Here is a 13,737-nt window from a genome sequence, read left to right as displayed (position 1 = left end):
TTAAGTCTTTAAATTTTAGACCTGAAGTGATGTTTTTGTGGGAAATTGCGCATGTACGTCACTCGTCATGTCAGTAAATAGAGATAAGTTGCTCCTGCTACTTTGATGTGTGTATGGTGTTGGAGTTACAGAGGTTAGCTGTCACAGCGAGCAAGAAAGGTTGACATGGAGCAGCTAAATCTCAAACCTCTGGGGAATTAACTGTTAAAAACAAATGCTGAACAGAGGAAAGTCTGCTGGCAAAAAGAAAACGCGACAGAGCTCTTAATAAAGCAAGAATCAACATTAGCTTGTTTTTTTGTTTTTTTTGGAGATGGCTAGAACTGAGAGATTTAAAATATTGTAAAAGTGAATCGGATAAATTGCCATATGTAGCTCTTTAACAAAGTTCATTGTAAAGCATTATCTATTGTGAAGGGTCATTTCATTATGGTTGTTGTAGCGCTGTGCTGGAATTTATTTTCAAGGTAGTATACCGTGTCTATTAGGTAAAGCTACAGTAACATCTTCAGCTAGTCAGCTTGAGATCCTTTCCATCTAAACTGGTTATATATCTTAAGCCTAGTAGTGAATGTTTTATGAGCAGTAGGATAACCATATTCATCCATACAGTCACGCAGAGCCGAAGCACAACCAAAATAATGTTCTTCTGCAAAATCGATGCAGTTTTTATTTTTAACCGCTGGGCCAAAATTTACATAGTGTACCTTTTAAACAGCCCAATAAACAATCAAATGATACAATAATTTAATAATACAAATTTGTAGGTTTTTTTTATACATTCTAAAAAATCTACATTCAATTTCCAATTTGAAGTGCCTTGGCAAAGTACTCCAACTTTATTTTGCGATCATATGGTGACCAGTATTCTCACATCCAAAGTCTTGGCAAATAATCACATCTATTAATTTAGAAATAATTGTGCATTTCTGCCTCTAATTTCTTGGAGACACCCACTGAAACTCGGTACATATGTTATTTAGCTTCTCGGCACTCATGCATAGAGACCTTTCTCTCCTCAGCACATGATTTCCTGTAATGGTATTTGCATGAGAAATTAGATATCATCTTTCTAATTAAGCTCATAAGCATAATCTCATTGCTCTTATCAATTCTGCTATACACGAGTTCAAAAAGCACACCAACATCAGTGGGGAGAGGCATCACATATCCAAAACCCATAATGCTTATCTTTCATCAGATAATGTGGATATGTGCCTGAGAAATGGAAAATGTGTGTGGTTACTAACAGAGCAGTTGCTACTTGAGTCTGTTTTTTTTTTCATGCCGCTTTTCACTTTACGGAAAATTGTGTCTCAAACCCCCCCAGTGAGCAAGACTGCAAAAAATCTGTAAGATACTAAGGGGTATGAGGAAGAAAACTTGGGAGGAACTCACCAGCTCAGCAGGTGGATTTCACCTCCTCAGGCTCAGATTTAAAGTGCCCCTATTATGCTTTTTCAGATAATACCTTTCATGTAGAGTGTAATAGCTGTTTGTGAATGTGAAAGACCTGCAAAGTTTCAAAGACCAAAGCGCACAACAAATGGAGTCTCTCAAAAGAAAGAACCGATTCTGAACTGCTTGAAACAAGTCGTCAGTAATTCCAGCCTTACTTCCAGCTCAAACCTACAACATATTGACATAATGCCCGCCTATGGTTTTTCGTTGCACAACAAACTAAATAAAAACTTACCACTTAGAAACTTCCTGCTCAAGTTGTGCTTCACTTCTTCTAATGTTTCAGCATTAGACTCTGGCTTGAAATGATTCGGTAAAACTGACACCATTCTTACTCTTCACATCACTGTATACAAGCGCTGAGGAAGCTTCCGGAGCTGAAATTCAGATAATGGGCGTTTCGTTTCTGACACGCACTGCAAGCAGTAGGCCAATCACAACAGACTGGGCCATCTGACCAATCAGAGTAGGCTCGCGGGAAGGAGAGAGACCGGGTCCTTGATCTAACTTTTTCAGACACCATGAGAAAAGAGGTGATGCCGCAATGTATATTGAGAAAATTAAGTGAAGTTCACAACGTAATTTCGGGAGGAGTGAACCCATCTAATCTTTCAATTAACTGCTGGAGCATATAATCAGCCACTCATCTTGCTCTGGCATCAGCAGTTTTGGCATCCCCAACTCCACCAACTTAATTTAGGCATCTTGCTACCATACTCATCATTCAAGCATTAGTGGTCCCACTGGGGGGTATATCTAAGCTCGAGTTGAAGCTGCTTTCCTTGAACCCCTCCATTGCGAACAGCAATCCAAATAAGCTTAACCTAATTAAAGATTATATGGGCAAAGGAGCTTGGATGCATGTAAACATGTTCTAGGAAACCTAAAAAAAAAAAAAAAATTAAGAACTTTTTAAATGCCATAAGAAGGTGCATATCGTCTCCTTACTAAAATAATTGCCCACGTCATTTTTTCAGGTTTCTCAGAAAACACAAAACACTGAAAAATAACTTCAGAGGCTGAGTATTTTGGTTCTTCTTGATGCAGCATGCCATTTTGAAAAGCTTGTAAAATTGCCTATGTCTCATTGACTTAGGCAAAATAAAACGGCATAAGTCACACTCTTGACATAGGCCATTATACTACAGGGGTAGAATTGCATGATCTGTTCAACTGAGGATGTGGGCAATTTCACCAGAGGTGGCCAGCATCATGAGGAAAAAAATTATTTAGGAAGTTATTTTAGGAAGGTGACGATATGCAAAGCTAGTTACATTTGCAGTAATGGATTATTTAATAAGCGAGTTAATGTGTTAGTAATTGTATATTTGTCAGCTGGAGTGATGCAGGCAGTGGTCAGTGAAGCATCTATCACTGTCTGGGTGTAGCTGGCACTAGGTGTGGCACAATGTCTGTTTGGAATGGAGAGTAACACAGATGCAACACATTAGTTGCATCTGTTGTTTGTTAATGTGTTGCCAGAGGAGAGGCTTGGAGAATACCATTTTCAAATCATATGTATCTCATTATATTGACAGCCTAAGCTTTATGTCACTAATCCTGGTTTATTGAAAACAGTCTATTCAGTGTGAATTTCATTGTGAAAATCCAATTTGATGGGTTTTATTTACCATGAAATGTGATTTAAAAAAAAAAAAAGTTATCTGTCACATACTGACTTTGTAGACTCACCGGAACAATTTTTAATCAACTCCGTGATATGAAGTAATTTCACTGATTTTATTGAGATTTTTTTTTTTGCATTGTTATGGTTTGTGAGTGTTAGTCAGATATAAATCAAGTCTTAAATCATTTACTTCTACATGTTCCTTTAACACTAACAACAAATATAAAATTAGCATTTTCTTGTGAACAGTTATGATCAAGTATATTAAAGTAGTCACATTTCCATAATCATTGAGAACCATAAGTTCCCTCTGTGCATAATCAACCTTACTGTCAACTTCACATCATAAAGCTCTGTCTCACCAGGGAGGAATTCAGAGTCAGTCTGTTGTGCGTATACACCTTTCATCTGCTGTATGAAGATCTCTATGAGATATTACGTCCCTTAAGGAAATGCTGAATGTTAACCATGCATAGTTTCACTTCACTAGCTAATTAAATGTGCATTCAGTACTTTGGTGCTCATTTTAAATTTTACACAAGAGAGATCTTCTGTGAGCTACAAGGTTGTCAATCAATGGAATCAATGGCATCAATGTCTGAAGCCATGAGCTAACCACTATTTTAACATACTTTTTTAAATAATAATTTTTAACAGCGGAATTCATTACCCATGATTCAACAATACAAATCTACACCAATTGGAAAATTGCAACAAGCAAATAATATAAAAAGAGCCGCTTAGTGCCTGTCCACTCTCATGAGCCACAAAGGACAAAATCAAGTCGATCTCCTTACAATCTCAGACTACTTCAATATTTGTAAATATTAGTTTTATTTTAGTATCATTGAAATGGTATTACAGTTTTATTAACTCTTTTCCTGCCATTGACAAGATTTTCCATAATTTATAACGACACTTCCCTGCCATTGATGGGTTTAATGGTAAAATAGTGCAGTATGTCCGGATCCAAAAACAAGCGAAGAAGATGTGTATAAACCAGGAGTTAATATTTTCAATTAATAATTTTTTTCTGTTTTCATTTTAATTTTATTCAAAGTTTTGTTGTGTTTTCTTTCTTTTTCTTTTGTATGTGTAATATGTCTATATAGTTTTTGGTATTTTTTTATTTCCATTTTAGTTATTTTAGTATATCAACTTGAAAATGAAAATGAGAAATGTTGCCTCTGCAATTACACTGTAAACTTTTTTTGTTGGGTTAACTTAAAAAAGTAAAGTTTATTTTATTGCAAGTGATGAAGGTTCTTATGGTTTTAGTTTTAGTTAACTATAGTAACCCATGTAAATACATGGATATTTTGCAATGAATGTAAAATATATTGGGCCCTATCTTGCACCCAGCGCAATTGACTTTGTACAACGACGCATGTATCATTATAGCCCGATCTCATCCCAAGGCGTCAGCTTTTGACATTTCGTCTACATCCAACGCACATGGCACCCTTTAGCGTCAATATGAGACGCAGATAGATATGGGCCAGAAGGCGCCTCCTAGTGGTCTAACCCTAACCCTACTCCGGATCTAAACCTACCCATAACCGAACAAAGCTCTGTGCGTGTCATATTGATGCTAAAGTGTGCCATGTGCGTTGGATGTAGACGAAATGTCAAAAGCGTCAGTATATGACGCCCTAGGATGAGAATGCATTGATCATTCCTATTTTGCACCCGGCGCACAGCGGACTTTTCCCTCGACAGACGCACGTCGGTAAATTAGGGAATGAACTTGCGCTCCCAGGGGCGGTTCAGCAAAAAGAGGAGGCGTGTTCTGGCACAAACGTTCCCTGGTGCAATTTTGCAGTTCCAGAAAACAATTCCGCCACAGACCAGGAAGGCCCTACTGCTCTTAAAGGGAATGTGAGATGATACTCTGATTGGTTTATTTCACGTTATGCCCAAACCACACCTATGAGTACTGTAGCTATTTCAGACCAACCCATTTTAGATTTGAGTCGGGCGCAAGAGTCATTTATCCCGCTGGTATAATAGCAACAGCGCCCAAGATCCGCCCACAAAGTTACATGCGTTTCAGATCGTTAAAATAGGGCCCATGGTGTCTTTATATAATCAACATCTTTAAATCACAGTTTTATATTTATCCATGTTTAATTCAATTGTCATTCACAATGCTTCTTGGGATTGTTGTTCTTCTCCTCATTAAAGTTAATAAGTACACAGTACCTTTCTCTTTTTGATGAGAAAATTATTTCTGCACTATTTTCCGAAAAAGTTTCTTTTTTCAAAAGCTTTTTTTGTTTTGTTTTAACAAAGTCAAAAAGACAGGGATAGCTGCAGGTTGCAATGGGCGTGCTGAAATATATACAATGCTACAACAGAAATGAACCCCTAACCCAGGGGTGTCCAGACTCGGTCCTGGAGGGCCACTGTCCAACAGAGTTTAGCCCCAACTTGCCTCAACACACCTACCTGGAAGTTTCTAGAATGCCTAGTAAGACCTTGATTAGCTGCCTAGTAAGACCTTGACCTCGCATTTCAGGTGTGTTTAAATGGGTTTGGAGATGAACTCTGCAGGACAGAGACCCTCCAGGAGCAGGACTAGACACCCCTGCCCTAACCCAACCCCTACATCCTAACAGGCAGCTTTCGACACTTTTCGCAATTGTAAAGACCTTTCGGCACACCCACTACTGTACCTTTCGACGATCATGCTGGACCACATCAATAGATGACAGGCAGCATCTAACACCATTATGGTTTTGAAGTACACAAATAACAGCGCTAGCTAAATAACTACTGATTGAGCCTTTAATATAAATGATGCCTTGGTTAACATGGTTAGCAATAACATTTTATGACACATTTATCATATGATAAAAATACAGTGCAAATGACTTCCATTTCACTGCACCGATTTGCAAGTGATATTGCGTAAGCATCCCATTTGTAATATAAAATGTGTTTGTTTCTAAACGAGAAGTTCTTCACATCCTTCACATCCAACAAAGCTATTTAAAATAAGCAATCTGTTATTTAACATATCACTGAATGCACTCATTATTCATTATCTTTTATCTATTGAATAATGAAAAAACTAGTCATCCATCAGAAAGCGTCTTTTGTTTTGGGCTGTGAGTAGAATTGCAAAAGTGTTTCAGTTATTAGAAAATTATACATTTATTGTGGGCCAGTGCTAACAGTCTAGAGAGAGTGAATTCTTCAGACAAATAAAAAAAATGTAACTAGACAAGCCAAAGATACATTGCTGCGAAAAGAGTAATTTATAAGTTACTGCAACTCATTCCAGGTGACAGATATGTTTCACTTCTTGCCACTGCCCTCATTGCGTCTACATTTTCTGCCTGAAGAAACATCCTGCCTTTATTAATATATCAGCATAGAGGCGAAATAGGCCTGCTCATCAGAAACTCAAACAGATGCAACAGCATAGGTTTTTTTTGGTGTTCTACCAAAAAACACCACCACATGCACACAGGACTCTGGCGCTTTGAACATTACATCAGTGTTTTCATGGCTTTCTCCCATCGGAGCAAAGACTGACTTGAGATTGAATATTGAGCTGTTGTATGATCATGTGTAATGTTCTCACAAAATGAAATGATCACTCATTATGAGTTTCCAAGCCAATGGCTCACACAAGATCTGCGGAGAGACACGGTGGATTAAAACAAAACAAATATGTTTGTCTGCGAATTAATAATAAATACAAAAACCTGCCAAATGTTGCTTTGTTGGGCTCTAGTGGAAGAAATTGTTGGCGCAGACAGCCAGCGGTATAGCGTTTTTTTTTCTTCTTGTTTGGATTATAATGTCAACTCACGCTGTGGCTCACGCTCAGAAAATTAGCCCGATAATTCATAAAGCGTTCGGGGTGCGACTCGCCGGTGTAGCCCTCGTTTGAGGTAAACACGACGAGAGACATCAATGACACCGTGCTTTAATCTTTCTGCTGATTAATTCCACCCTCACCTGAAAAAAAAAAAAAAACGAGCTAGTTAAGGAAACTTTTTTAGCCCTCCTTTTGCGGTTTCAAAATAGCTGAGACAAAATAATGAGTCTGGGCTTAATTAGCAAGAGCTACTTCACAGGAGATAAACAAGTAAATGATTAAATCCGTTGATGGTCTTGTTGGATAGAGAGTCTGCCGCATCCGATCTCTGTTGCCATGGAGACAGACGGTGACTCTGCCGGTTTCTCTCCGTTCAGCACGTTCGTTGGATCGTTTCAGGCGATAGTTGCAGATACCTGGTTGCTGCGCTCAGCGAGCTCTCTGCTGAAAACAGAAGGTGTGAGACACACAACATTGATCGTACCGATACGGGCAGATACTCTCTGATCAGATGACAGGGTGACATTCAGATTTTATTCAGAAACTGCCGTTTTCTTCTCAAGACCTCAAGCAAAACAGACAAAAAAGACAGAGCTGGGCTGAGATTATAGAACAGCAGTTATTGGAAAAAAGCTTCTGCATTACCATGTTTTGCATTTTTATTTTTGTCACTCGGTATGCCATATACATGGAATATATGACATACATATAGTTTTGACATCTATTATATTTTTTCTTCTTTACAGTAGAGAAACAACATTGAGATGACACACTATTTGGTTTCTAAATTGAAGCTTTTTGTTAAATAGTGGCATATAAATCCTTTTCAGTACCTCTTAAGATCAACATCCCACCAAGTCTTCATTCTCTCGCATCTATTCACATTGTGTCGTCAGTAATGCAGTGTTTTAAGTTCAGTTGTCAGTAGTTATAGTACTTCACAATGCAGTAAAATAGTTCCAAAAGTAAGTGTCTTGCACAAGCGGGGACGCCGCAGTCCCATCCACAACAACATGGAGTTTCCAAAGCAATCTTTTCATTTATCCAATCAGCTCTTGGGATATGTGAGGCAGGCCACACCTCTAACCCCGTTGGAAAAGGAGTCTTTTTCGTCCCCCACAAATGGGGTTTGTAAACCGTCCCCCTGCTGCGCTTCCCCGAAAGCGGACCGATCCTCTTCTCCTCCTGCCTTGGATAGCAGTTTGGCGGCGGACTGTGTGGTTTTCGCCGCTGATCCCAGTACGGTCATAGAATTTACAGTCTTTGCTCTCCTAGAGCTTGTGCCTGATCCCAAGGCCATAGTGTAGGTAACAAGGCTTTTGTGTTTGATTTGGCCCCTTGACATCAGTGCCGACTCGGAGCAGGTGAGTGTCTGTGGATCCTGCACCATCGTAGAGGAGCTGGCAAGTGATCGGCTGGGATTTGCCACAGCCTCAGGATTGATTAAGTTGTAGCTGGAAGCTCCCCTACCCCTGTCGTTCCCGCCTCCATCCCCAAAATCAGGTCCCTGAACCGAGGGGATAATGGGTACGGAGTTGGCTCGGAAAGAAGGGGGAGGAAAGGTGGTTCCCTGGTCAAGACGAGTGCACGGAACATCAGTGTAGCCCATCTTTCCTTTAGAATGGGCGGAAAGCATTATTTGCATATTCAAATTGCAACGGCTTTGTTGATTGCTGTCCGAGTGGGACTGGCACCTAGAGAGCGAGAAACCGAGGGAATTAGTACTTACATCTCTTCAACATTACACTGATTTCGTCCGTTACACATGAAAGAAAGTGCTCGACCACTTGTAGTGAACATTATTTTATAGCCTAAACAAAACAATCACAGCAGAGATCAAATTATTTCAAGGTGGTGGGAATTTTGAATCTCAGTGTAATTATGTATAATCTGCAGCTTGTGCTGTGTGCCTGTGGCAGGGTATCTGCAGGGTTTTTTAAAATCAAATTTAAGGCTTTTTAAGACATTTTCTCTAAAGGTCTGTGCAAATAATATCATTTGGGCGGGGTAGAGGAAGATCTATGGTCACATGCAAACCATAAAATGACAGTAAAAATCACGATTTAAACAACTTTATAGTTAAAATAATAGGTTCTGACAAAAACTAAAATATTTATAAAATGATAAACCTCATTAAACACGTTTTTTAAGAAAAAAGATTAGCCAAAATTCTAAATTATTGTATTTAAAATGACACACACTCTCTCACACACACACACACACACACACACACACACACACACACACACACACACACACACACACACACACACACACACACACACACACACACACACACACACACACACACACACACACACACACACACACACACACACACACACACACACACACACACATATACATATATATATATATATAGTGCTATGCATAAGTTTAGACACCCATGCTAAAGTTGACTAAAAAGAGGAATAAAAAAATCATCTTTTGGAAATTGAAAAATAGCCCCACATCATCACATAGCCTTCACCATACCTAGAGATTGGCATGGGGTACTTTCCATAAGATCATCTCTCAATGCAAATCAAACTAGCTATTAGGCTAACTGAAATAAAACCATGCCAATCTCTAGGTATGGTGAAGGCTATGTGATGATGTGGGGCTATTTTAATTCCAAAGGCCAATTTAATAATAAAAAAAATACTTAAAAATAAAAATCTGCCTGCCTCTATGGGAATTTAACATAGGGGTGTCCAAACTTATGCACCCTGTATTTTAAGGAAGAACATTTATTTATTTATTTACGATACATTATTCATTCACAAAGAAAATTGGTGTCCTTAAAGGTTGGATTTTTCCTAATTTTTTAAATTAAGGCATTAAGTTCAGTTTCCAAAAGATGATTTTTTATTCCTCTTTTTAGTCAACTTTAGTATGGGTGTCTAAACTTATGCATAGCACTGTATATATATATATATATATATATATATATATATATATATATATATATATATATATATATATATATATATATATATATATATATATGTATAATCTTATCCAATTTGTTTGATAATCAAGACCTTTCTTGTATCATTTAAAATATTTAAGACTTCTTATGAATTATGAAATTTGATACAACTGAATTGAAGACTTTTTAAGGACTCTGCTGCATAAGTCACAATGAAATGAAAGTAGCAACAGATCTGACATACATCTGAGTGTAAGGAGTTATTGAAAAAGAAAAAAAATGTAGGACAGGAACTTGGTTTTATGCGTTGAATGGATTTTAAAATGTCAGCGTGGCACGCAAAAGTGGAGATTGCAGATGAATTCAAGCTTCCGGGATTAAATGACTGGACAAGTCCTGCATACGTCACCAGAGATAGCTCTGTCGTTTTCAACGAAAGATCCGAATAAAGAAAAAAAAGGAGAGAGAAATGCATGGATGAATTGTTCACAAAAATATCTATAACATGCATTTAGAAAATGGATAGACTTTTTATTTAATGCAGACTTTAACACTGAGCACATCCTCTCTTCCGATGGCTTTATCATAGATTTAAGACATTCTAATCAAAGCCTGCGTATTCCTCACCCAGACATATGATTTTATGAAGACCACGATACTTGATTTGGCTGTGGTTTTGATCTGCAAGAGGAGACTTCTTATCAAATCCAGCACACCTTGTGGTGAAAAAGCAAAACATATATTTTTTTTTGCTGAGAAACTGTTGTGGAGTAAGATCTTGCGACGTGACCGACCCGAGTTTATCTAGGGTTTTGTCAGATGTAAAATCATAGGAAATATTGTGGCTTTCTCAGTGTTAAGGATTCAAACTAGCACAGTTATCACCCTCTCATCTAAACCTTGACAAGATGACATTTAAATACAGTTTTACATAACACCAAATCAGACACATAAAAAATGGTATGCTTTGTCACTTCCCAGAAACCCCAACTCATCTAACCACTGAGTTATTGTCTGACATCAAAGACTGTTAAATAACAGGGCTTAAATAATTGAGCCCTATAACACAATGCACGGGTATTAAAAGTGTATTCTAGCTGCAGGTTAATCCGGCAGATCTCAGCAAATCAAAACAATATCTAAATATAACTGCACCGATGGCACGCACAGTTTCAATCCATATTTCATCTCTGACAGGTAAAAAATATGTGTCTTTGCAGAATTTTTTTTTCTAATTTTTTTTTTATATATAACACTGACAACATTTCTGCTGTCATAGTGAGGGGAATAAGCGAGCTGTGCGTGCCCATCTTCCCCCCTCTCCTTTTTTCACCATTAGACTAGAGGGTGTCTCCATGGCAACAAGAGAAAGATTCGGGGATGGTGTTGGTGTTTTAAAGCAGTTAAGTCTAGAAATAGGTCAGTTCAGCCCCAGTCTGTCTCTCCCTGGGCCGGCCAAGACTGGACTAAGAAACGTTCAGAAAGGCTTATCAATATTTAATTAATCAAGAACAATAATAACAATAGCTGAATACTGTGGACCCCTATAGAGGGGTAACCCACTGGTTGTGCTTTCAGACACATACTTATATTAATTAAGCAAAAGTCGAGGTAACCCAGCAGACTTAAAAAAAAAAAAAAAAGATCCCGAGATCTCTGCTGCTGACACGCTGGGAAAAAGAAAACCCCATTCTGTAAGTGTGTTAGTGCATATGTGCTTGATCACATCCCTTAAATGAGTCTCCAAGCTCAAAGCGGCACTATTTAAGAATGTAAATTATGGAAATAGGTCAAATAGAGAGAGTTTGGCAGTGAGCAGAGTTTACAAGTCGCTGTGAAGCTGGATCAAGTTGGCATGGTAATGAGAACATTGCTCGGAAATTCAAGAGTAAAGGCCCGTTCACACCAAGGACGATAACTATAACGATAATGATAAAGACGTTGTTCTAACAATCGTCCTAAGAATAAAGAATTGTTAGAATCACTGTAGTTGGAATCACTTTCAGAACCATGTTTTCCGAACTATAAAAACAATAACAGCTAACCAGAATCCATCTTGTTTTAAAGAGCCTGAGCTTTTAAAGTGACAGACGACAGAACTTTTAAAGCATAACGTAAGCAGAACTTTATCGTCCACTAGTGTGGATGCTAATATAGTTATTGTTTTAGTTATCTTTATAGTTATCATTCTTGGTGTAAACGGACCTTAAGTGCTACTTGTGCACATACACCCTATTTATCTGAAGGTATAAGTATAGCAGCACGTATCTGTATTTGGTTGCATTGTGAGTATTTGCAGCATGCATTTTCAAACTGATGAAGATGTTTTTTCTATTTGCATGTGTTTTCGTCTGTTGCAGCGCGACAAGCTGTCTCAATCTTATTTTTGTCTACTAACAATGTCAAACTATGTCCAAAAGTTTGTGGTTGGCAAGATTTTTTAAATGTTTTTGAAAGAAGTCTCTTATGTTCACCAATGCTGTGTTTATTTGATTAAAAATACAGTATAACAGTAGTATTGTGATTTATTACAATTTAAAATAACTTGTTTTCTATTTTAATTTGTCCTGTGATGGCAATGTTGAATTTCTAACAGCCATTATTACTCAAGTAACATTTCTTATTATCAGTTTAAAATGGTTAATATGCTGCTTAATATTTTTGTGGAAACCAGGATACATTTTTTTTAGGATTTTTTGAAGAATAGAAAGTCAAAACAGCATAAATTAGACATATTTTTTACTGTCTTTTTTTAAAATTAATTTAATGCACGTTCACTGAATAAAAAAAATAAAAAATAATAAAAAAGAAATCGTGCATCCAAACTACTTTAGCCAATGCAAACTCCTATGTCAGTGTTGCTTTACGAATACTATATCGGATTATCAAAAATTGTTAAGTGTGTGTGTTGTCATGAAGGCTATAGACTGATTGTCTTGGCTTGCATCCATGAAATATTGTAATGTTATAGGCCTACTGCATATTGAGAAAATTTTGATCGGTATTGCGCAACAATCGGGAGATGGGGGGACCCCATATAAGTGGCAGTAGTTAAAAACACACACATGAACCCTTTAGAATCTGATGAAAAAAATCTACACTGTGCTAAAAAGTATTGCAGTAAGAGCTAAAAAAAAATCAATGTAAGTGTGTTTGTCATTTTGTTGCATTTTATTGCTCACCTTCTCAAAGATTGTGGCATCACCTCATTGACCTCCACCTCCTGGAGATGTTTATAGGAATGAAGAGAATCTCGAGATCCTCCAATGAGATGATGGCCCGCTCTAGAGATGGGCGGAGTCCACTTTGAGACAACTCGATAATTGGTTACCTTGTGTTTTAGGGCGGGGCTTGAGGAGAAGGAGCAGCTTCTGTAGAAACATATAAAAGCTTCCAAAGTGAGAAGACAAAGATCACAGATTATTTCAAAGATTTTATACAAGACAGCCTTAGTTTACCACCTGGATCAAATGCTAGAATTCAAGATAAATAAATGCTTGTAAATTACTTCTGTGTAAAAAATGTATTCCACCATAATTCAGAAAATTATATAATCATCATGGTTTTTACCAATTACAATTATTATAATTCTTTGAAGTGGTTCATTTTTGACAATAACATATGGTGCCATATTGAGAGCTGATTAAATTTCTTCCTCCATTGCTTTCACTTCTGTGGAGAAGGACGGAGTGTCAGAAGTTTTACAATAGATGTGAGACACTGGGAAAGTACCTGCAGCGCTTCCCCATGGAGAGACTGCGATTATGATTTGGTAGGGAGACTTTAGAGCTGCTGAGAACTATGCTGGCCGCCTGTGGAGAGGAGAAACCATGGACTCTTCTGTTCTGTAGAGACGAACAGGAAATAAAAGATATTATTAATTGCAAG

At 37.7% G+C, this 13,737-nt stretch overlaps 1 protein-coding gene across 1 annotated transcript in view; it reads right to left on the bottom strand.

Moving 5' to 3' along the window:
• Positions 1 to 7,560: 7,560 nt before the first annotated feature.
• Positions 7,561 to 13,737, bottom strand: part of nrg3b (neuregulin 3b) — a 152,686-nt gene continuing 146,509 nt past the window's right edge. The window contains exons 7-9 of the mRNA XM_081392001.1: positions 13,582 to 13,694; positions 13,032 to 13,220; positions 7,561 to 8,611 (exon numbers count right to left, since the gene is read on the bottom strand). Of these exons, the coding sequence (XP_081248127.1) occupies positions 7,966 to 8,611; positions 13,032 to 13,220; positions 13,582 to 13,694 (948 nt within the window). The 3' untranslated portion in view covers positions 7,561 to 7,965. The remainder of the gene's footprint in view (positions 8,612 to 13,031; positions 13,221 to 13,581; positions 13,695 to 13,737) is intronic.

Source organism: Scardinius erythrophthalmus (assembly GCF_964197995.2).
Source record: "Scardinius erythrophthalmus genome assembly, chromosome: 18".
Classification (NCBI taxonomy): domain Eukaryota; kingdom Metazoa; phylum Chordata; class Actinopteri; order Cypriniformes; family Leuciscidae; genus Scardinius; species Scardinius erythrophthalmus.
Note: the sequence above shows the minus strand (reverse complement) of the source record. Positions and strands in the feature narration are given on the sequence as shown.